General features: G+C 58.0%; 1 protein-coding gene across 1 annotated transcript; it reads right to left on the reverse strand.

Moving 5' to 3' along the window:
- Positions 1-11,444: 11,444 nt before the first annotated feature.
- Positions 11,445-22,967, reverse strand: LOC118710276 (cationic amino acid transporter 3-like). The gene is made up of 11 exons (XM_036422732.2): positions 22,595-22,967; positions 20,066-20,221; positions 19,184-19,361; positions 18,667-18,779; positions 16,300-16,522; positions 15,341-15,480; positions 15,060-15,162; positions 13,859-14,046; positions 12,814-12,980; positions 11,640-11,748; positions 11,445-11,525 (listed from the first exon to the last, which is right to left on the reverse strand). The coding sequence occupies exons 1-11, from the start codon at positions 22,965-22,967 to the stop codon at positions 11,455-11,457; spliced, it is 1,821 nt and encodes a 606-aa protein (XP_036278625.1). The 3' UTR covers positions 11,445-11,454.
- Between the last annotated feature and the right edge of the window lie 1,040 nt (positions 22,968-24,007).

Raw genomic sequence — 24,007 nt, forward strand, 5'->3', positions numbered from 1 at the left:
GGGGAAGGGCGGAGGGGGGGGGAACCTGGTGGAGGGGAGCCATGGAGGGAAAAGAGGGACCATGGTAATAATATAAACAATAAAGATTTATTTAAAAAGAGAAAAGGAATGAAAGGGTGGCAGACAGGGCCAGGGAATGTCACGGGGTTTGGTCCCGTTAGGAGCCTGTGGCAGGTGAAGGGGTGGAGAGGCAGCTGGAGGCAGCAGACAGGACTGGACTGCGGTCACAGGAGGATCAGTATCAGAAGCCTCAGAAGGAGGAGGAGGAACGGCTGTAGTGACTGCTCAGCTTCCTCGGGCCGGTCCCCATTCCAGCCAGAACCAGTTTCCTGGGTCCCAACTCGGCCGCCTCGAGGGTGGAATCTTTCCGGGGCGGCCCTCCCGCCCCCCATTCTGTGGGGCTCTTATCTGCCCCCCGGGGGCCGCGGGCCGATAACCCTGTCTCTGAAGCGGGAAGGGAATTCGTCCCTGTTATCTGCATCGGCTGCTGGGAGGGAGTCTGGGGGGAAGGGGGTGGGGGAGGGCTCTTCCCCCCATCGGCCGCCTCTGGGGGCACCTGGGGCCGGCGCCTCGGCGTGCTGGCGGCTGGCACCCCCAGTCAATCCACATGGGACGCCCGGGGCCGTCTGCGCCAGTTCCTGCAGGGCCTGCGTCCTCATTCCTGAGGGCTGGGCGGCCCGGTTAATGAGTAAAAAGACACCAAAGGGGAGAGGGGTGTGAGCTAGAAGGAGTCACTTTGAAAACTGTATTTTATTCTTATTTTTAAAAAACATGTTTTGTTGATTTTTTTACAGAGAGGAAGGGAGAAGAAGGATCGAGAGTTCGAAACATTGATGGGAGGGAAACATCTATCAGCCGCCTCCTGCACACCCCCTACTGGGGATGTGCCCGCAGCCAAGGCACAGGCCACACTGTGATTCCGCAAACCACGGCCGTGCCTGTGGTCTCAGGGCTGCCCCTGCCCCTGAGGGAGACTGTGTGGCACCCCCTTGCTCCCCAACTTCCTCAGGCTGCCCCCTCTCCACACACACACACACACACACACACACTCTCTCGTGCAACCCAGCTGAGCCTGAATCCAAGGCCAGTGAGCTGGAGAGAGGAGGCCTGGCTCCCCAAGGCCCGGGTCCCGAGACTAGCCCTCCCCCCCCGCCCCAGGCGTGGCCCCCAGGCTTGGAGGAGCAATAAACCTAAATGGTCCTAAATGCTTCATGGCCTGGCCCATTTTCTCCTGTCCGGAGGCGGTGGCCCGCCTGGCTGGCTGGGGCCCAGGGGGCAGGCTGTTTGCACAGCTGAGAATTTTGCTTTTGAAAATTGATGGGGCGGGGGGGTTGTAGGAGGGGAGATCCCAGAAGCGGGGTACACATTTCAGGACTGGTGACCCTGTTGGGGAAATTCACATTTCCATGTTCGTAAAGAAAGTGTTATCGGAGCCCTCACCGGTGTGGCTCAGTGGACTGAAGGGTCCCGGGTTCGATTCCGGTCAAGGGCCTGTGCCTTGGTTGAGGGCACATCCCCAGTGACGAGTGAGCAGGAGGCAGCTGATCGATGTTTCTAACTCTATCCCTCTCTCTTTCTCTCTGTAAAAAATCAATAAAAATATATTGGGGGGAAAAAGAAAGTGTTATCAGAACACAGGCACATGGAGCCGCCTCTGTGTCCGCCTGTGGCTGCCCCCGTGTGGCCTCGCAGAGCTGGGTGATGTGTGTGGCCCGTGGGCCCCAACCCTGAGACATTCGCTCTGCGGCCCCTGCACAGCGCCCGGCGGCCGGCCTGGGTGTGAGGGGGGCCGTGACTGGACTCGGGGGGCAGGGCCCTCTCCCTCGAGGGCCGCGGTGTCTAATCGAGGGGCTGAATGGAACGTAGGGCTGGATGTTAAGACCACAATAGGCCAAAACCGGTGTCGCTCAGTGGATGGAGCCTCAGCCTGCGGACTGAAGGGTCCCAGGTTCGATTCCGGTCAAGGGCAGGTACCTTGGTTGCTGGCACATCCTCAGTGGTGGGGGGGTGGGGGGTGGGGGTGCAGGAGGCAGCTGATGGATGCTTCTCTCTCATCGATGTTTCTAACTCTCTGTCCCTCTCCCTTCCTCTCTGTAAACAATAAATTATATATAATCATAATAATATATTATGATTTCAGAGGAGAAACATCCATGGTGAGAATCCCTGATGGGCCGCCCCGTCACGGGGACGGAGCCCGCGGTCCCGGGGTGCGCCTGCACTGGGAATCCCACCCTGACCTCCTGGGTCATAGGTCGACGCTCAGCCGCTGAGCCGCACCGGCCGGGCTCCTGTGCCTGTCCGTCTGCGGGGCGGTGGCCGCTGGGGGGGGCTGCTCCTAACTAACTCCTTCGGGGTCAGGCTGCCTGGAAGGGGGGCCGAGGGAGCTCAGCTCTCCATTAACGAGGAGGAATGCCTGTTTGCAGACAGAGAGGCGGGTGGAGGGGGCCCGTGGGCTGCGTTACCGAGACGCCGACGCCCAGAGGGTCCCCCTGGGCCGTCCTCCTCGCAGGATCCGAGCAAGAGGCAGGTCAAGGCCACGGGCAGAGCGGGCTGGAGGGGGAGGAATTTGATAGTGGGACTGAGCAGATAGGAAGGGTGGAGGGAACCATCTAGCTAAGCCTGGGCTGGGCAGGCCAGGGGCAAGGACGGGGAGAGGTTGAGCTGTGGGGTGGGGTGGGGGGTAGGGGTGGGGGTTTGGGAGAGAGCTGATGGGGTGGGGATGGGGTGAGGGGAACGGGAAATGGGGACCGGGCGGCCGGCATTCCGCCCTCCCCAGGACTCAGGAAAGACGCTTAGCCCCTCATTCAGGGGGAAGAATGGACTGGACGGGCCGCTGCTGAGAGGATGGGTGGGTGGGCTCCTTGGGGACAAAAGAGCTGGCTGCCCAGGCCCATAATGGCACATTCAAATGCGGCTGATGCCTGGGGCGGGGTGGGGGCGGGGGCACCCTCCCACTCACTGGATTTCTAAGAATTTTCAAGCCCCAAGGGAACGAGGGTTTTCCTTGTTTCAGGACTTGGGAGACCCAGGGATTTTATTATTTTGGAAGGTTTTATTACAACACAAAATTTCATTTTTTTTTAAAGTAAGTTCTAATTGACAGGAAAGCTACAGAGCTTCCATCAGACCTGTCAATCATTCGTGTCCTGTTCATGAATATGGTACGCTTGTTACAGATCATGAACCCATATTGTCATGAACTACAGCCCATACTTTATATATATTTTAAGGTGTTTTGTTTTTTAACCTAATGTCCTTTTTCTGCCCACCCAGGAGGCCACATTCAACTTAGTTGTCATGTTTCTTTCTTTTAAAAAAAAAATTATTGATTTCAGAGAGGGAGGGAGAGACAGAAACACCACTGATGAGAGAGAATCACTGATCTGCTGCCTCTTGCACACCCACCTGGGCCGTGGTTGGCAAACTGCGGCTCGAGAGCCACGTGTGGCTCTCGGGCCCCTGGAGTGTGGCTCTTCCACGAAATACCACTGCCTGGGCGAGTGTGTTTTGAAGAAGTGGCGTTAGAAGAAGTTTACGTTTAAAAAAAAGTTTGGCTCTCCAAAGAAATGTCCATCGTTGTCCTGTTGGTATTTGGCTCTGTTGACTAATGAGTTTACTGACCACGGCTTAAGGCATTACCCTTACCCAAGAGTTTGGACTTCAGGTTAAAGACATCAGAACATTATTAAAATGTTGTTTTTTTTAAGTTTTTCCCCCTAAGGCAGTGGCTGGCAAACTCATTAGTCAACAGAGCTGCAGTGTGCTGACCACTGCCCTGGGGGATCAAGCCCGCAACCCGGGCCTGTGCCCCTGGCCGCAATCAAACCCCAGACTCTTCAGTCTGCAGGCCGATGCTCTGTCCACTGAGCAACTGGCCAGGGCACCCTTTTTCTTTCAATTTAAATTTTTTTTAAATTGATTTGATAGAGAGAGATCCTGACTGGGATTGAACCTGCAACCCTGACATGTCAGGACGGACGATGCTCTAGGTAGGAACTGAGCTACCCGGGCAGGCCTCCCTCACCCTTTCTAACAAGCCTCCTGTGGACAGCTTTTCCTTTCATTGTTCATGAGCCTAGCTGTCAGAGTCCTACAGTTTATGCACATGTGTCAAACACATGTGCATAATCCGTCCCGCCAGGCCTTGCAATGTGGCCCGCACCGCGCTGTCATCATTGCACTCCGCTGCGTTTCCATCACAATGACAGTTTATGACTGTTCAGTAAACCATTCGGCCCGCGATTTAGGCTGGATTTTAGATTTTGGCCCCTTCTCTGATTGAGTTCGACACCCCTATGCTAAGGTCACAGGCTCAGGCATGTTTTACAGAAGGGGTACTTGTTTAAAAAACCCGAGAGTCTGTGAGGAGGGGGTGGGAGAGGGCCCTGGGGGAAGAGGGGAGGGGATATATATAATACTCTCAACAATAAAGATTTATTTTTTTTAAATATCCGAGAGCCCATGGCAAGAGGAAGCAGGGCAGAGAGCGGTGGGGGAGAGGGGCTGGCGGACTGGTCGGCGCTGGGAAGCTGCTCTCGGCCCAGCTGTCCGCCCTCTGCCTCCTCATCACCAGCCGGGTGTCTGGGAGGCAGGTCCCACGGAAAGGGCTAGAAAACACGATTCCACTCCAGGGCTGAGCCCACACTCCCAGCTTCTGGGGGGGAAATGTCAGGCTTCTCACTTCAAAGAATATGTTCTGATGGTTGTCTGCTTATTTTTTTTATTTTTTTTTATTGGTTTCCGAGAAGAAGGGACAAGGAGAGAGAGATAGAAACATCAAGGAGAAGGAGTCCATTGTTTGGCTGCCTCCCGCACACCCCACCCTGAGGATGGAGCCTGCAACCCAGCGTGTGCCCCGACCAGGAATCCAACTGTGACTTCCTGGTTTACAGGAAACGCTCGACCACTGAGCCAAAAGCTGATGTTTATGCCAATAGATTTTTTCTTTTTTCTTTTAAACATTAAGAATAAAGTTCTACTATTAAAACAATTGCAAACAATGCAAACACCAAACCGTGTACACGTTATCATTTTTAAACTTGAACGCCAAGAGCAAAACTCTGGCTATTAGATATTGACGAAAGTGCCAATGGAAAACGGCAATGAGAGAGAAATCAAAGCCACAGACATGCTCACGTTTTTAGCTACTAAATCAAAGTTTCTTTTGCTGCTTTATATGTACTCAGAGTTCTTCTTTTCTTTTCTTTTTTTTTACAGAGTAGTGACGGGAAATTTCTATTTCTGTAGAATCTAAAGATCGGGGGTGCTGTGTAATCTCAGGTTCTCTACCGAGTGTTTACGAGGCAGGATGGGACTGAGTGTATTTTTAATCTTGTTTTCCCTGTTTTTTTTTTTTGTTTTTTTTAATTCTCTCTCTGTGTCCTGATGCATTTACTTGTTGAGCAAGTATTAGTTGAAATCAAGCCTTTCCCGGGCCCCAATCCCACCAGTAGAATTCCTTAGTCCTGGGGGCCCAGGATACAAAGCTGGAACCGCTAAAGCCTTTGGCAGTTGTGACGTTGTGGGGTTGTATTTTGTGGGGTTTTGCGGTTGTGGGGAGGGGAGCCAGGCCGGGGCTAGCCCCCCCAAGATCTGGCGGGTCTTATGAAAGGAACCCTAAAGAAGACGTTGAAAGAAATAAATGTTCCTCTTCCAATTGGGGCCTGCCGGTCGGGGGCGGGGCGGGGAGCAGGGGCCCAGAATTAACTGACAATGCGCCGATTAACAGGAGAAAAGGCGCGGCCGGGGGGACCTCCGAGTCAATGGGGCCCGGACGAGCCGCCCGGGGGAGAGGATTTGGCCATCAGCCTAACAAAGGCGGGTGTGAGGCCTCCCGGGGCCGGGCCGGGCCCTGGGCCTTTGTGATGCTCCCGGCTCCGGGCAGTCTGCCGGCGCTGGCTCCCCAGGAAGCCAACTCGGAGGGGGGTGCAGCTGCTGGCTCTTGGGGGGCCTGCGGGGAGGGAGCCCCTGAAACCCCAGATCCTCATCTTCCACTTCCCCAAGGGAGAGATTTTTTATTAATTTAGATTAAGCAGGTGAGTGTTATTATCAAATGTAAGTCTCCTACAGAAACTCAGCAGTGTGGTAATATTACTTGCCTGTCATCGTCTTTCAGAGCTTTGGGGAGACAGCATCTTAAGGCAGCAGGTATGAGAACGCTTTTCTGATCTGCAGTGCCGGTCATCACCCACACCAAGGGAGAGACTGTGGGACGTTAACCGAGGTGGTGACATCTCCCGCCTGCTCCTGCACCAGGGAGAGGCCTCGGAGACTCCAGCAAAACCCAGCCGGAGGGGAGCCTGGAGGGAGAGGGAGAGAGCGGTAACCGCCCCAGAGGAGAGAAATGCAGGAAGGGAACAAGCCACAGAGGTAAAAAAAGAAAAAGAAAAAGAAAAAAAAGAGAGAGAGCCTTGGAGCTTAGGAAGGCAGGCACAGAAGGAACATTCCAGAAGGGAGACAGGCAGACAGCTACGATTCCTTCCTGCATCTCCTGTGGCCCAAATGGTTTGGGGATAAAGACGACAAAATGACCTTTAAAAAATACATAGTATTTCTTTCTCTTTTCAAGTGCTTATTCCAGTTATTCACTTTTAAAAATAGATATACTTTATTGAATTTTTTTTTTTTTTTTTTTACAGAGAGGAAGGGAGAGGGATAGAGAGTTAGAAACATCCATGAGAGAGAAACATGGACCAGCTGCCTCCTGCACCCCCCCCCCCCAACTGGGGATGTGCCCTCAACCAAGGTACATGCCCCTGACCAGAATCGAACCTGGGACCTCTTAGTCCGCAGGCCAACGCTCTATCTACTGAGCCAAACATACACACACACACACACACACACACACACACACACACACACATCTTTTATTGATTTCAGCGAGGAAGGGGGAGAAAGAGACAGGAACATCAATGATGAGAATCATGATCGGCTGCCTCCTGCACGTCCCCCCCTGGGCATTGCAGTTGGCCGGAATCGAACCCGGGACCCTTGACTCCGCAGGCCGATGCTCTCTCCACTGAGCCACACCGGGGAGGGCCACTTTGTTTTTTTATTACATTTCCCAGGATTCCCAAGACACAGGCCACTTGGAATAGTTGTAACGGGTTTTCTGTGGAGAGCTTGATTTCATTACAAAATAATCTTTGAAAACTAATTTTCAAGGAAAAAGAGAAACATCCATGTGTTTCGCCGTTTATTTATGCGTTCATTGGTTGGTTCTTATAAGTGAGCCGACCGGGAATCAAACCGGCAATTTTGTTGTGTTGTTTTATATATATTTTTTTTTAATTGATTTTTTTACAGAGAAGAAGGGGAAAAGATAGAGTTAGAAACATCCATCAGCCGCGCCCCGGCCTCCCCCCCTCCCCCCCCCCCCCCCCCCCGCACACCCTCCAATGGGGATGTGCCCTTGACTGTAACCGAACCTGGGACCTTTCAGTCCGCAGGCTGATGCTCCATCCACTGAGCCAAATTGGCCAGGGCTTTATTGATTGATTTTTGAGAGAAAAGGAAGAGAGAGAGAGAGAGAGAGAGAGAGAGATTGATTTCGTTGTTCTACTTATCTGCGCATTCATTGGTTGATTCTCGCATGTTCCCTGACCAGGGGATTGAACCTACAACCTTGGTGTTATCGGGATGATACTCCAACCCACGGGGCCACAAGGGCCAGAACGAGAATAATTCTTTTTTTCTTTTTTTTTTTAAATATATTTTATTGATTTTTGTACAGAGAGAAAGGGAGAGAGACAGAGAGTTAGAAACATCGATGAGAGAGAAACATCGACCAGCCGCCTCTTGCACACCCCCCACCGGGGATGTGCCCACAACCAAGGTACATGCCCTTGACCGGAATCGAACCCGAGACCTTTCAGTCCGCAGGCCGATGCTCTATCCACTGAGCCACACCGGTTTCGGCTTCATCACATTTTTAAATGGAAGTGGAGAATAAAAGAAATCCAAGGGGAAGTGTCGGAAACCTACATCCTCCTCCTGGGAGATTCCCAGGGCAGGGTTCGAGGAGGAGAAAAAATCCAAACCTGTGTGACTTCATTTTTCCCATTCTTTCCAGAAATCCTGCTCTTTCCCTTCCTCTGGCTGCGCTGGTCTGCTCGTCTGGACCTTACAGACAGCAACCCGAGCGGGGAGTTTCCAAGAAACGGGCATGTGATCGCCTGGGGCCAGCACACGCCAGCGCTGTCTTTAAGGTCATCGGTGTTTTTTTATTTTTTATTTTAAATATATTTGATTGATTTTTTTACAGAGAGGAAGGGAGAGAGAAGGATAGAGAGTTAGAAACATCGACGAGAGAGAAACACCGATCAGCTGCCTCCTGCACACCCCCCACTGGGGATGTGCCTGCAACCAAGGTACATGCCCCTGACCGGAATCGAACCCGGGACCTCTCAGTCTGCAGGCACACGCTCTATCCACTGAGCCAAACCGGTTTCAGCAGGTCATCGGTGTTTTAAAAAAAAACCCTCATATCTCAAGGGCATGTGCCTTGGTTGTGGGCACATCCCCAGTAGGAGGTGTGCAAGAGGCAGCTGATCAATGATTCTCTCTCATCGATGTTTCTAACTCTCTATCCCTCTCTCTTCCTCTCTGTAAAAGATCAATAAAAATATATTTAAAAAAAACCCTCATATTTATCCCACAACTTACCAGGGTTTGATTGGCCCATTTTATAAAAGGAGAAAACGAAGCATAGAAGATATTAAAGAAATGGGGGGGGGGGGAAAGGGAAAGAACTGGCTAAGTGGGGGTTTTGAACCCAGGACCCTGGCTCTGAGAGGATTCTCTACCTCCAGGTCCAGCCTTCGCAGCTCAGGTTTGGCTCCTCCCCCGGAAGAGGAAATGTTTGCAGACAGCGGGTCAGCTTCGCCGCAGACGGCCTTGCCCGGAGCGCCCCCTCGTGGCCGCCGTGGCAAAGCGCGCCTCTGGCTGATGCCGTTTTTGTGTTTGTGAAGTCCCTGGGGATGGAGGTCAAACTTGGTTTACCGACCTGCATCCGTAAGATCTTTTTTTATTTTTTTATTTTTTATTTTTTTAAACTCGATTGTTGAAAATGTTACATTGGTCCTCCTTTTCCCCGTTCACCTCTTCCCGCCCCTCCCGTCCTCCCTCCCCACCCCCACCCCCAGGCCCTCACCACCCCGTCTGTGTCCACGGCTTATGCATATACACCGAGTGGCCAGATGATGATGATCTCTGAACACATAATAACCTGGACACTCAGTGTCTATCCTGTATAATCAAAGGCTAATATGCAAATTGTCTCCTCAACCAGGAATTCGACCAGCAGGCAGGCTAACCAACCACCCATGTTCTCCCCCCTGGCCAGGCTGGCCAGATCCCACCCATGCATGAATTCATGCACTGGGCCTCTAAAACACACACACACACACACACACACACACACACACACACATATATGCCAGAATATTATGCGTTCAGAGATCATAATCTGGCCACTCAGTGTATACATATATTATTGATTTCAGAGAGGAAGGGAGAGGGAGAGAGATAGAAACATCCATGATGAGAATCCCTGATGGGCTGCCTCCTGCACGCTCCCCACTGGGGATCCAGCCTGCAACCTGGGCATGTGCCCTAGATCGGAAATCGAACCTGGGACCCTTCGGTCTTGCAGGCCGCCGATGCCCCATCCACTGAGCCACACTGTCCAGCTGTTCAAAGCTTTGGATGGGTGAGGGAACACAGATCGGAGACCTGACCTCCCCCTCTCCTTCCAGTCGGGGCCTGGGTGACTCCAGCAGTGTCTTCCAGGAAAGTGGAGAATGTGTGGTGGTTCAGGATGAGTCACCCCCAGCCATGCCTGTGGAATGCGGAATTTCCTTTTTTTTTTTCTTCCTTAGGTATGTTTCTCCATTGTCTTCAGAGAGGGAGGGGGCGGGCGGGGCGGGAAGGAGCCGGAGGAGAGAGAGAACATCTATGACACGTCCATTGGTTGCCCCCCTACACACACCCCTACCGGGATGGGGCACTGAACCTGCAGCCCAGGTGTGGGGCCCTTGACCGGGATCGAACCTGCGACCCTTCGGGAGGTGGGCCTTCCCACTGAGCCCACAGGCCCGGGGCGGTATGCAGAGTATGTAAGGCCCAGAGGCTGGCGATAGCCTTTGGCCTTTCCCACTTGCTGCCTAAAGGAATGTGAGATAGAGACCTACCTGCTTGGGGGCGGGAAGGAGATGTCCCTGTAGATGAGCGAAGTTTAGTGTAAAATCCTTCGGGTCCAAGTCCTCCCTGGCCCCTTTGTTCCAAGATGGGCCAGCAACCGGCTGAGAAATGTTAGCTCTTCAGCCCCTATCAGCGGCCTCAGTGCCTCTGGAGCCCAGGCCCCTGCCTTCCCCCTCCCCCTCCCCCGTCCAGAAGGACACACGCACCCGAGGGCCTTCCTGTTTTGGGAATCTTTTTTTATTTATTTAAAATTAAATATATTTGTATTGGTTTCCGAGAGGAAGGGAGAAGAGAGAGATGGAAACATCCACGATGAGAGAGAATCACGGATCGGCTGCCGCCTGCACGCCCCCTAATGGGGATCCAGCCCGCACCCCGGGCCTGTGCCCTTGACCGGAATCGAACCTGGGACCCTTCAGTCTGCAGGCCGACGCTCAATCCACTGAGCCACACCGGTTTTGACTCTCATTGATGTTTCTAACTCTCTATCCCTCTCCCTTCCTCTTTGTAAAAAAATCGATGAAAAAAGTATATAAAGAATTTTAGTGAGTTTATTTAAGCCAAACACATGCCGAGAAGCAGCACCTCAATGAACTGATAAAGCCCCGGAGAATGGCGGGCTATTTCATTGTCTGCATTCACACAGGCCATCGGGGGGGACACGGGGTGACGTGACACCCATGCGTGACGGGTTCAGGAGGGGGACAAAGTGCACCGCGGACACATGGAGCTGGAACCCACCTTCCTTCCCGCGGGGCCCGCTCTCTCTGGAGGGCCCGGGTGCTCTGGGGGGCCATGTCCTTCCTCCATGTCCTCCCTCCCCGGGGCCGGGGTGCCCTCTGGGGGGCCATGTCCTCCCTCTCCGGGGCCTGGGTGCTCTGGGGGGCCATGTCCTTCCTCCATGTCCTCCCTCCCCGGGGCCGGGGTGCCCTCTGGGGGGCCATGTCCTCCCGCCCCGGGGCCGGGTCCTCTCTGGGGCCATGTCCTCCCTCCCCGGGGCCGGGGTCCCATCTGCCTGGCGTGGGGAGCGCATCCCCACACCTGGCACCGTGTGCGCTCTGCGTCCCCGCCTCTCCATGGGGACAGGAGCCTGGCCCGGGGTCCCCCACCCCTAGAGAGGTCCCCCCACCCCAGGGAGGCCCCCCCCACCCCAGGGAGGCCCCCTCACCCCCGGGGAGGTCTGGGGCCCCCCTCATCCCCGGGGAGGCAGGGCCCGGGGACAGGAGATGCTCGGGGCCGGAGTCCGGGTCCCTAGAGCCGGGTCTGCGCCCGGGCGGCCTCCGCGCTGTGCCGGATCCCGTAGCCGAAGTAGATGGCGGCGCCTGGGGGACACGGCGGTGAGTGGGGACCCCGGAGATGGCTGGGGGGGAGAGGGGAGCTGGGGGAGGGAGGATCTGGGGTTCAGTCCCCCTCCTTTCCCCCCGGAGGCCACGTACCCATCGCCATCCAGACGCCGAACTGCGCCCAGGTGTGGGCGGGCATCTGCAGCATCAGGTACAGGTTCACGAAGATGCTGGCGAGGGGCAGCGCGGGCAGCGCGGGCACCTGGGGCGAAGGTCACCCCTGAGCGCCCGGAGGGAGACCCCGTCCCTGGGGGGGCGGGAGGAGCCCAGTCCCGGCAGGCCACGCCCTCCACGCCTGGTAGACGGGGTCTCCCAGCGCATGCCGCTGAGTGGAGTGTGGGTCAGCGTGGTCCTTTTATTTTATTTTATTTTATTTTATTTATATTATTTTATTCAGCTGCCTCCTGCACACACACACACACACACACCCACTGGGGATGTGCCCGCAACCAATGTGCATGCCCTTGACCGGAATCGAACCAGGGACCCTTGAGTCCGCAGGCCGACGCTCCATCCACTGAGCCAAACTGGCTTTGGCTATTTTATTCTTTTTTATAGTTCTGTGTTTGAGGAGGATTTTAGTTCATAAACAACTTCTGGTTGTTATTTGTTTCATAAGTTACGGAATCATGTCACTGTTGTTTAAGTTCTTAGCTTAATCATTAAAGTCTGTTTCATTTATAATGTATCTTAAGAACCTTAAGTACTGCCGAAACCAGTTTGGCTCAGTGGATAGAGCGTCGGCCTGCGGACTGAAGGGTCCCGGGTTCGATTCCGGTCAAGGGTATGTACCTCGGTTGCGGGCACATCCACAGTAGGGGGTGTGCAGGAGGCAGCTGATCGATGTTTCTCTCTCATCGATGTTTCTAGCTCTCTATCCCTCTCTCTTCCTCTCTGTACAAAATCAATAAAAATATATTTTTAAAGAATCTTAAGTACCATGTGTACCAATCTTTTTTTTCCTCTTCATTTCTTAATTGATTAAGGTATCACATATTTGTCCTCAACCGCCCATGCCCACCCCGCTGTTGTCCTCGACGCCTGGTTAGGCTCCTAGGTGTGCACACAAGTCCTTTGGTTGATCTCTCCCTCTTACCCCCACCCTCTCTCTGAGGTCCAGCCGTCTGACCCCTGGCTCCTGGTCTCTGCTCTGTTCCTGTCCATCCCTCCATGTTGTTCCGGTCCCTTCATGCCAGCCCTCCCCCTGCCTCCCCGTCCAGCGAGGTGGGCAGACTCCCCCCCCCCCCGGGGGTCACAGGTCACCCACCTTGAAGCGCAGAGCAGCGGGGTTCTGGGGCTGCCTCCAGAGGACGGCCGTGAGCCCCACCACCAGCAGCAGCAGCAGCCCCGTCACGGCAGCGGCCAGGGGGTCCCCCGAGGCCAGACGGCCGGGCCACTGGGCCAGGGCCAGGCTCAGGGCGGTCAGCAGCACGGCTGCCGGGGCGGGCGGGCGGGCGGGCGGGGGGAGAGCAGGTCAAGTTCAGAGGCCAAAGGTGTCGAGGGCTCGGGTCACATCCCACCTCAAACCGCCCACATCCACCTGGGCCTTCCTGCCCGGCCTGGGTAGCTCAGTGGTTAGAGCGCCGGCCCTGCACCTCAGGGTCACGGGTTCGATTCAGGGACATGCACCCGGGTGGCAGGTTCGACCCCTCGTGCGGGAGGCATCGGGTCTGTGTGTCTCCCTCACGTCAGTGTTTCTCTCCCACCCCCACCCCCAGGTCCACTCTCTCCAAACATCAATGGGATGCCCTGACCGGTGTGGCTCAATGGATAGAGCGTCGGCCTGCGGACTGAAGGGTCCCGGGTTCGATTCCTGTCAAGGGCATGTATGTTGGTTGCGGGCACATCCCCAGTAGAGGGTGTGCAGGAGGCAGCTGATGGATGTTTCTCTCTCATCGATGTTTCTAACTCTCCATCCTTTCCCCTTCCTCCCTGTAAAAATTCAATAAAAATATTTTTTATTTTTTAAACATATATTTTATTGATTTTTTTACAGAGAGGAAGGGAGAGGGATGGAGAGTCAGAAACATCGATGAGAGAGAGTCATTGATCAGCTGCCTCCTGCACACCCTCTACTGGGGATGTGCCTGCAACCCAGGCACATGCCCTTGGCCGGAATCGAACCCGGGACCCTTGAGTCTGCAGGCCGACGCTCTATCCACTGAGCCAAACCGGTCAGGGCAATAAAAATATATTTTAAAAAATAAAGTAAAAACCCATGGGATGACATCAGGAACAAAGCGATGGGCCCGCATCTGTCCAGGCACCCGCGCCCCCCCCTCCGGCCCCCCCCCCCCCCCCCCCCCGCTCACCCAGCGCCAAGGCGCAGCCGTAGACGGCGCGGCCGGACCGCGGGGTGGGCTCGGCGCTCCCGGGGCTCCACAGGCCTCGCAGGGCGCCCGCCGCGCCCGCCTCCGGCTCCGGGTCCGGCCCCCGCTGCACCTCCGTCATCTCCTCCCCCGGCTTCTCCTTCTCGCCCGGATGCTGGTCCGGCTGGTACCTGGTGAGACAGGCCTGCCGCCTTCACACGCCCCCCCACCTCCCCATCACAGGGCCCTTCCCTGCCCGCGTGGGCAGCACCCGAGGAGGCCGCTCGGAGGCAAGAGGGGAGCAGCTCCCCCATCAGGGCCCCGGGTTCGAGCCCTGGCGGGGGGCTCCGCCGGGCGAGCATCCTCCAGGGCAGCTGAGACCCCCGGTGCCATGTGTGGTCAGCGCGCGGGCCCAGCTGGGGGGTCGTCCCCAGTCGGGGTGCCTATGGGAGGCAACCACGATGTCTGTCTGTCTCCGTCTGTCTCTTCCTCAGGAGCCCAAGCCCGGGTGGCTCACGTGGTTGAGCGTGGATGACCCAAGAACCAGGAGGTCCCGGTTCGATCCCCAGTCAGGGCACACGCCCAGTCGGGGTGTCTATGGAAGGCAACCAAGATGTCCCCCTGTCTCTCTGTCTGTCTCTCTGTCTCTCTCAAATCAACAAAAACATCCCTCACCGGTGTGGCTCAGTGAATTAGAGTGTCGGCCTGCAGACTGAAGGGTCCCAGGTTCGATTCCGGTCCAGGGCATGTATTAATACTTGGTTGCAGGCACATTCCCGGTAGGGGGTGTGCAGGAGGCAGCTGATGGATGTTTCTCTCTCATCGGTGTTTCTAACTCTCTCTCCCTCTCTTCCCCTCTGTAAAAAAAAAAAAAAAAAAATCAATAAAACATTAAAAATAAAAAAAATTAAAAAGATGCCCATTGCTCCCAGTCCCCTCATTCGAGACTCAGTGGAGCCGAAGCCGCAGCGGCTCGGTTGCTGAGCGCCTACAGCCTGGGAGCCACGCACGAGGTCCTGGTTCGATTCCCGGTCGAGGGCACAGGCCCAGGTTGTAGGCACGGCCCCCGTCCCCCGAGGCCAGGCGTGCAGGAGGCAGCCGATCCGAGATTCCCTCTCATCGCGGATGTTTCTGTCTCTGCCTCCCCTCCCTTCCTCTCTGAGATCCATACAAAGAAATAAAAACAAACCTCGCGGGGCCTCACCTGAGAACCAGCACGGAGAAGGCCACCAGGGAATAGGCTAGCAGAGTCCCGATCAGCATGAGGTCCACCAGGTTGTTGAGCTCGAAGAGGAAGGCCATGAGGGCTGCACGGAGGGGGCAGACACGGGGGGTGTGGAGGGGAGCGGCAGACAGGGGGTAGGGGGGAGAGGAGAGGGCAGACACGGGCGGGGTGGGAAGGGAGCGGGTGAGGACCCACCGGGGACATCCCAGCGGAGGGAGTTGGATGGGAACAGGGATAGGTTTGGGGTTTGGCTTACTCACCTGTAAAAATCCCGGACACTACGGTGGCCACGATGGGGGTGTGAGTCCGGGGGTGGATCCGGGCCAGTGCCCGGAACAGGAGTCCGTCCTCGGCCATGGCCAGGATCACCCGGGGCACAGGGAACATGCCGCCCAGCAGGCTGGCGGAGGCAGGGGAAAGGAGTGTGGGTATGGCACCCATGACTGGCCCACACTCTGCCGTTCATCCTCCCCTGAGGATATTTTTCCATTGGGTTTTATTCTATTTTATTTTTTTTAAATATATTTTGATTTTTTTTTTTTTTCAGAGAGGAAGGGAGAGGGAGAGAGAGTTAGAAACATTGATGAGAGAGAATCATCCATCAGCTACCTCCTCCTGCACTCCCCGCACTGGGGATGTACCCGCAATCAATGTACGTGCCCTTGACTGGAATCGAACCTGGGACCTTTCAGTCCGCAGGCTGACGCTCTATCCACTGAGCCACGCTGGCTAGGGCTCCGTGGAGTTTTAGAGAGAGTGGGAGGGAGGAGGAGAGACACACACAGAGAAACATCAATGGGAGAGAGACCCATCGATGGATTGCCGCCTGCCCCTGCCCTGAACAAGACTGGGGATCGAACTTGCAACCAAGGCGCATGCCCTAGACCGGAACTAAACCTGTGAGCCTTTGGCCCACAGGCCGACGCCCGAGCCACTGAGCCACGAACTGCGGCTCACGAGCCACATGCGGCTCTTTGGCCCCTTGAGCTTTTAGCAGAGGCCGGCTTAGGCGTCCCCTCATTAAGTTAATGTACTTACCTGTACAGTGTAAGTTTAAAACATTTGGCTCTCCAAAGAAATGGATATCGTCGTCCTGCTGACGAATGAGTTTGCCCAACCCCGGGCTCCCGGTGTGTCTCCCTCGGTCCCTCCCCCGGGCGGGGCGGCTGGGCACGGGGAGGGGGGGGGGAGCGGGGAGGGGGCAGCCGCCGGCACTGACCTGGACGAGAGGGCGCAGAGGGTGCCGGCGGCCACCACGTAGCGGGCCCAGGGCCAGCCCACGTGCAGGAAGGCGTCGGGCAGGGGGCTGTGGGGGCTGAGCTGGTAGTAGGGCACCATGAGGGTGAGGGCGGCCGACACCCCGCAGTACGCCAGGAAGCAGATGGAGAGCGAGGCCACGGTGCCCAGCGGGATGGCCCGCTGCGGGTCCCGCGCTTCTTCCCCTGCGAGCGGGAGGGCGAGGGTCAGGGACACAGGCCGGCGGGGGCACAGAACCCTCCTCCTGGGGAACTCCCCGAAGCCGGGCCCCCCTCCACCAGCCCTGTGTCCCCTCCCACCAGCCCTGTGCCCCCTCCCACCAGCCCTGTGCCCCCTCCCACCAGCCCCGTGCCCCCCACCAGCCCCGTGCCCCCCCCACCAGCCCCGTTCCCCCCCCACCAGCCCCGTTCCCCCCCCACCAGCCCTGTGAGCCCCCCACCAGCCCCGTGTCCCCCTCCACCAGCCCCGTGCCCCCCCACCAGCCCCGTGCCCCCCTCCACCAGCCCCGTGCCCCCCCCACCAGCCCCGTGCCCCCCCACCAGCCCCGTACCCCCCTCACCAGCCCCGTGCCCCCCCACCAGCCCCGTACCCCCCTCACCAGCCCCGTACCCCCCCACCAGCCCCGTACCCCCTCACCAGCCCCGTGCCCCCCCACCAGCCCCGTGCCCCCCCACCAGCCTCATACCCCCTCCACCAGCCCCATACTCCCTCCACCAGCCCCGTGCCCCCCCCACCAGCCCCGTGCCCCCCCACCAGCCCCGTACCCCCCTCACCAGCCCCGTGCCCCCCCTACCAGCCCCGTGCCCCCTCCACCAGCCCCGTGCCCCCCCACCAGCCCCGTGCCCCCCCACCAGCCCTGTGCCCCCCCACCAGCCCCGTACCCCCCCCACCAGCCCCGTGCCCCCCCACCAGCCCCGTGCCCCCCCACCAGCCTCATACCCCCTCCACCAGCCCCATACTCCCTCCACCAGCCCCGTGCCCCCCCAACAGCCCCGTGTCTCCCCCCACCAGCCCCGTGCCCCCCCCACCAGCCCCGTGTACCCCCCACCAGCCCCGTGCCCCCCCCACCAGCCCCGTGTACCCCCCACCAGCCCCGTGCCCCCCCCACCAGCCCTGTGCCCCTCCACCAGCCCCATACCCCCTCCACCAGCCCCGTGCCCCCCCCCACCAGCCCCGTGCCCCTCCACCAGCCTCATACCCCCTCCACCAGCCCCATACTCCCTCCACCAGCCCCGTGCCCCCCCAACAGCCCCGTGTCTCCCCCCACCAGCCCCGTGCCCCCCCCACCAGCCCCGTGTACCCCCCACCAGCCCCGTGCCCCCCCACCAGCCCTGTGCCCCTCCACCAGCCCCATACCCCCTCCACCAGCCCCGTGCCCCCTCCACCAGCCCTGTGCCCCTCCACCAGCCCCGTGCCCCCCCACCAGCCCCGTGCCCCCCCCACCAGCCCCGTGCCCCCCACCAGCCCCGTGCCCCCCCCACCAGCCCCGTGCCCCCCACCAGCCCCGTGCCCCCCCCACCAGCCCCGTTCCCCCCCCACCAGCCCCGTGCCCCCTCCACCAGCCCTGTGCCCCCCCCCACCAGCCCCGTGCCCCCCACCAGCCCCGTGCCCCCCCCACCAGCCCCGTGTCCCCCCACCAGCCCCGTGCCCCCCTCCACCAGCCCCGTGCCCCCTCCACCAGCCCCGTGTCCCCCCCCACCAGCCCCGTGTCCCCCCACCAGCCCCGTGCCCCCCCCACCAGCCCCGTGTCCCCCCACCAGCCCCGTGTCCCCCCCCACCAGCCCCGTGCCCCCCTCCACCAGCCCCGTGCCCCCCCCACCAGCCCCGTGTCCCCCCCCACCAGCCCCGTGCCCCCTCCACCAGCCCCGTGACCCCCCCACCAGCCCCGTGTCCCCCCACCAGCCCCGTGCCCCCCTCCCCCAGCCCCGTGCCCCCTCCACCAGCCCCGTGCCCCCTCCACCAGCCCTGAGCCCCCCCACCAGCCCCGTGCCCCCTCACCAGCCCCGTGCCCCCCCACCAGCCCCGTGCCCCCCACCAGCCCCGTGCCCCCCCCACCAGCCCCGTGTACCCCCCACCAGCCCCGTGTCCCCCCACCAGCCCCGTGCCCCCCACCAGCCCCGTGCCCCCCCCACCAGCCCCGTGCCCCCCCCACCAGCCCCGTGCCCCCCCCACCAGCCCCGTGCCCCCCCCACCAGCCCCGTGCCCCCCCTACCAGCCCCGTGTCCCCTCCACCAGCCCCATACTCCCTCCACCAGCCCCGTACCCCCTACCACCAGCCCCGTACCCCCTCCACCAGCCCCCGATACCCCCCGGCAGCCGGACCCGGTACCTGCGGTGGAGATTCGGTCAAAACCCACGAAGGCGTAGAAGCAGGTGGCTGCCCCGCGGAGAACCCCCTGGAAGCCAAAAGGCACGAAGCCCCCGGCGCCCAGCGGGCCCAGGCTGTGGGGAGAGGAGGCAGGGGAGGAGGAGGGTGAGCAGCTGAGCCATCTCCCCGGGACCGCAGCCCTGGTCCACCCCCCACCCCACCCCCAGCCCATCCGCCCGCACCTGCCTCCCACCGCACTCCCAGCTCTGCACTCCCAGCTCCGCACTCCACACACGTCTGCGGCCAAGAGTGCCCTCCCCCCGGCCGGTGTGGCATTGACCTACCAGCCTAGAGGTCAAGGTTCAATTCCTGGCCGAGGGCACCTGCCCGGGTTATGGGGCTCACTGGATCCCCAGTGTGGGGCGTGCAGGAGGCAGCCGATTATTGGTTCTCTCTCATCATGGATGTTTCCCTCTCCCTCTCCCTTCCTCTCTGTAAAAGAACAATAAAATGTATTAAAAATAATTGCCCTCCTGACCTCACAGTGCCATTGGCCTCGGACTCGGCCAGCGCGTAGTCCTGCCCCGTGAGCTGCCAGTGGTGCAGGCGCCCCGTGAGGAAGCCGGAGAGAACGATGAAACTGAGCACCAGGAGGTTCACGCTGGTAAACACTTTGGTCACCAGGGCCGACTGGCGAGCTCCCAGGACCACGAGACCTGGGGGGAGATGGGACGGAAATCCAGACAGCAGGCCGAGGGGTGGTGCCCAGGGGCAGGCGGGGCGGGGGCTGCTCAATGATGCAGGTTTCCCCTGGAGGCCATGAAACTGTGCTGGAACTGTGCCTGGCCGGTGTGGCTCAGTGGATAGGGCGTCGGCCTGCGGACTGAAGGGTCCCAGGTTCGATTCCGGTCTCAAGGGCATGTACCTTGGTTGCGGGCACATCCCCGGTGGGGGGCGTGCAGGAGGCAGCTGATCCACTGAGCCTAAGCAGTGAGGGCAGATTTCTTTTCTTTGAAGAATTACTCTATTGGGCCCAGGCAGAGGGTTGCGTGTCGTCCTACAAACCGCCAGGTCACGGTTCGATTCCCAGTCAGGGCTCAGGCCTGGTGTGGGGGGTGGATCCCCAGTGTGGGGGCATGTAGGAAGCAGCTGATCGGTGATTCTCCCTCATCACTGATATTTCTAGCTCTCCCTCCCTTCTTCTCTGCAATAATTATATATATATATTAAAAAAACAAACAAATGAATTTTAAAAAATCTATAAAATAATAAAAGTATAATATGCTAATTATACTGGGCAGCCGAACGACCCCCTTTCTGGCCTTCCATCTCCCCACCCCTTCGCCCCAGCCAAGCCTCCCCCGCCCCGGCCGCTCCCCCCCACAATGCCCCAGCCCAGCCCACCCCCCGGCCGCCTCACCCGTGAGCAGCAGCACCAGGCCCAGCGCGAAGAAGTCCAGGGAGCCGGCCAGGAGGGGCAGGCGCAGGGGCACGCTCTCCTGCAGCGCCCGCGACATGTGCTGCCCGGTCAGGCTGTCAATGGTGGTGCTCCAGGCCCGGGCCACACTGGCGCTCCCTGCGGCCGGAGGGGACACGTTCACTCCCAGTGACCTGCCCCCTGCTGGGCGCCAGGGCGCAGGTTTGTGGGGAAACAGACAGGCAAGAGCCACCTCACAGAGTTTCACTTCTGCTTTCTCCCTTTTTAAAAACATTTTTTAATTTGTTATTTTAGAGAGAGGAAGGGGAGAGGGAGGAAGAGAGAGAGAGAGAGAGAGAGAGAGACCTCAAACCAGCAACCTTGGAGGATGAGAACTCTCTAATCAACTGAGCTCCCAGCCCAGGACTCTGCCTCCCCATGGGGCGGGGAGAGGAGACACAATGGTGTCAGGTGAAGTATGGGATTTGTTAGGAGTGCGCATTATGCAAAGAAAGAAAGCAGGGGAGCCAAGACCGGTGTGGCTCAGTGGATAGAGCACCAGTCTGTGGACTGAAGGGTCCCGGGTTCGATTCCTGTCAAGGGCATGTACATTGGTTGCGGGCACATCCCCAGTTGGGGGGGGGGGTGCAGGAGGCAGATGATTGATGTCTCTCTTTCATCAATGTTTCTAACTCTCTATCCCTCTCCTTCTTCTCTGTAAAAAATCAATAAAATATATTTAAAAAAAAAAAAAAAGAAAGAAAAGAAAGGGAGAAAGAAAGAAAGAAAGAAAGGGAGAAAGGGAGAGGGAAGGAAGGAAGGAAGGAAGGAAGGAAGGAAGGAAGGAAGGAAGGAAGGAAAGCAGGGGAGTAACCCCCGGAGGACTGGAAGGTGAGGGGTGAAATTTTAAATCGGGCCCAGCCGGTGTGGCCCAGTGGTTGAGCGTCAACCTATGAACCAGGAGGTCATAGTTCAATTCTGTTAGGGCACATGCCCGGGTTGCGGGCTTGATCCCCATTGTGGGGAGTGGGGGAGGCAGCCGATCATTGACTCTCTCGATGTTTCTGCCTCTCCCTCTCCCTTCCTCTCTAAAATCAATAACAATGCGTTCTTCTCTTCTGCCATGCTGTCGCCTGAGTGTGACAGAGCCCATGCTAGCATGGAAGAGGCTCTTTTGTTTATTGCATCGGACTCGACTCCCTGGTGATCCTTGGGGATCACGAAGTCTGGGTGTAACAAATCGCAACTAAGAATCAGTGAATAAAGTAAAAGTAGGTTCTACTTTTGTTCCATTTTCTGTCCAGTTATGTCTCCCAGTTTAGCCTTCTACAACTTAATATTCTATATTATAAAATTTGTACTGCGTAATTTATTAAATGGTTTAAGAAATCAAAAAAAAATAAATAAATAACAATGCGTTCTATTTAAAAGAAATATGAAATCAGGTGGTCGGGGGGTTGGGGGGGTCTCCTGAAGCCAGCGGCAGCCGAGCAGAGCCCTCATCTTAGAGAGGCATGAGCCTTGGGCCACGTCTCTCACCCAGGGGACCCTTCCCTGGTGCCTGCCCTCCCACTGCTTCCTGGTCCTGGTTCGGTGATTTAAAGAAAGCAGCCCAGAGTCAGGTAGAATCAAGTTTGGGTTTTTGTTGTTGTTATTTTATAATAGACTAGAGGCCCGTCGCACAAAGATTTGTGCAAAAATAGGCCTTCCTGTCAAAACTGGATTGGCTCAGTGGATGGAGCGTCGGCCTGCGGACTGAAGGGTCCCAGGTTCGATTCTGGTCAAGGGCATGTACCTTGGTTGCAGGCACATCCCAAGTAGGGGGTGTGCAAGAGGCAGCTGATGGATGTTTCTCTTTCATCGATGTTTCTGGCTTTCTATCCCTCTCTCTTCCTCTCTGTAAAAACTCAATAAAATATATTTTTTAAAAAAAATAATAGACCTTCCTTCCCCTGGCTTTGCTCCAGGCCGCCCGGGAGCCTGAGTCCCCGCTCCCGGCTGGGGTGCCGCTCCTGTAGCTCCCTCCACCCCACCACTGCCCTCCCTGTCATACAGGAGTCCCGCCCCACCCTCTGCTCTGCTCCTGCGTATGCAAATTAACCCAACAGTCTTTGTTGGGTTAATTTGCATGTCAACTCCTGATTGGCTGGTGGGCACCACGGATGCATGGTCAATTTGCATATATCTCTTTTTATTAGTGCCGGTTTTGTTGATTTTACAGAGAGGAAGAGAGAGGGGTAGAGAGTGAGAAACATTGATGAGAGAGAAGCATCCATCAGCTGCCTCCTGCCCACCACCCACTGGGGATGTACCTGCAACCGAGGTACATGCCCCTGACCGGAATCGAACCTGGGACCCTTCAGTCTGCAGGCGGAAGCTCTAGCCACTGAGCCAAACTGGCCAGGGCAACCGTGTGGGGGTTTTCCTCACCGTTACCCACTTCCCCTCACAACCTGGACCTCGAAGTGCTCATGACTGAGGACACAGACCCCAGCCCCCCTCCCGCGGTCCCCCCGGCAGCCCCACTCTCACCGATGACGTAGGAGAGGATGAGGTTCCAGCCGGTGACGAAGGCGCACAGCTGCCCCATGGTGACGTAGCTGTAGAGGTAGGCGGACCCCGAGCAGGGCACCCGCGCCCCGAACTCGGCGTAGCACAGCCCCGACAGCACGGAGGTCACGGCGGCCACCAGGAAGCACAGCACGATGGCCGGGCCCGCCTGGTCCCGGGCCACCTCCCCGGCCAGGACGTACACGCCCGCCCCCAGGGTGCTGCCCACCCCCAGGGCCACCAGGTCCAGGGTGCTCAGGCACCGGGCCAGGCCGCCTCCGGAGCCCTCCTTCCACTCCAGGGGCCGCCTGCGCACCAGCTTCTGGCCAAACCGGGCGAGGGCTTCGCACCGCATCTCGGTGGAGCCGAGTCAGAGGCGGGATCTGCAGGGAAACAAGACAGGAAGCCGTCATCGGGAATGTCCGCCCAGCCCAGCTGGCCTGGCTCCGTGGCTGAACATCAGCCTATGAACCAGGAGGTCACAGTGTGATTCCTACTCAGGGCTCATGCCTGGGTTGTGGGTTTTATTCCCACTGGGGGGGAGGGGGGGGTGCAGGAGGCAGCCGACCAATAATTCCCTCTAATCACTGATGTTTCTCTCTCCCTCTCCCTTCCTCCCTGAAATCAATAAAAGGATATTAAAAATTAGAAAAACAAACCAACATCGAAGTGAGAGAGACACATGGATGGGTGGCCTCCTGCACGGTCGCACCCTGACTGGGGCCAGGGATGGAGCCTGCAGCCGAGGCTCCATGCCCTTCACTGGGGATCGGACCCGGGACCCTCCTTCATCCACAGGCTGATGCTCCCACCAGGGAGGCAGACCTGCGAGGGCGTTTCTGTTTCTGTTTTCAAAGCGAAATGTTCTCAGAATGCGCACCTGGGGCCGGAGCGGGAGAAGATGGGACCTGCAGGGAGAGATTCCAGCCCAGATCACAGGAAGCCAGGAGCAGGCATGGCCTCCAGTGGCCTGGAGGGAGAGAGACAGAGAGGGAGGGAGGAAGAGAGGGAAGGAGAGAGGGAGAGATAGAGAGGGAGGGAGGGAGGGAGAGAGGGAAGGAGAGAGGGAGAGAGGGAGGGAAAGAGAAAGAAGGAGGGAGAAAGAGAGGGAGGGAGGGAGAGAGAGAGAGCGGAAGGGAGGGAGGGAGGGAGGGAAGGAGAGAGGGAGAGAGAGGGAGGGAAGGAGAGAGGGAGAGAGAGGGAGGGAAAGAGAAAGAAGGAGGGAGAAAGAGAGAGAGAGAGGAAGGGAGGGAAGGAAGGAGAGAGGGAGAGAGGGAGAGAGAGGGGGAGGCAGGGAGGGAGAGAGGGAGAGAGAGAGAGGGAGGCAGGGAGGGAGGACAGGCCACCCTTCGCTCCAGACCAGAAAAGACCGGGCAGTTTCCCAGGCCCCTGGGA

This window comes from Pipistrellus kuhlii, unplaced genomic scaffold, assembly GCF_014108245.1.
Source record: "Pipistrellus kuhlii isolate mPipKuh1 unplaced genomic scaffold, mPipKuh1.p scaffold_m20_p_71, whole genome shotgun sequence".
Lineage (NCBI taxonomy): Eukaryota > Metazoa > Chordata > Mammalia > Chiroptera > Vespertilionidae > Pipistrellus > Pipistrellus kuhlii.

Bases quoted from the DNA above. Each gene is read 5' to 3' on its own strand.
- LOC118710276 (XM_036422732.2), bottom strand. From the start codon at position 22,967: ATGCGGTGCGAAGCCCTCGCCCGGTTTGGCCAGAAGCTGGTGCGCAGG. The intron at 12,981-13,858 runs GTGAGCGGGGGG...CCGCCCCGGCAG, and splicing joins CGGCTGCGCCTTGGCGCTGG to CCGTGCTGCTGACCGCCCTG. The intron at 11,749-12,813 runs GTGGGTGACCTG...CCTTCGCCCCAG, and splicing joins CCGCTGCTCTGCGCTTCAAG to GTGCCCGCGCTGCCCGCGCT.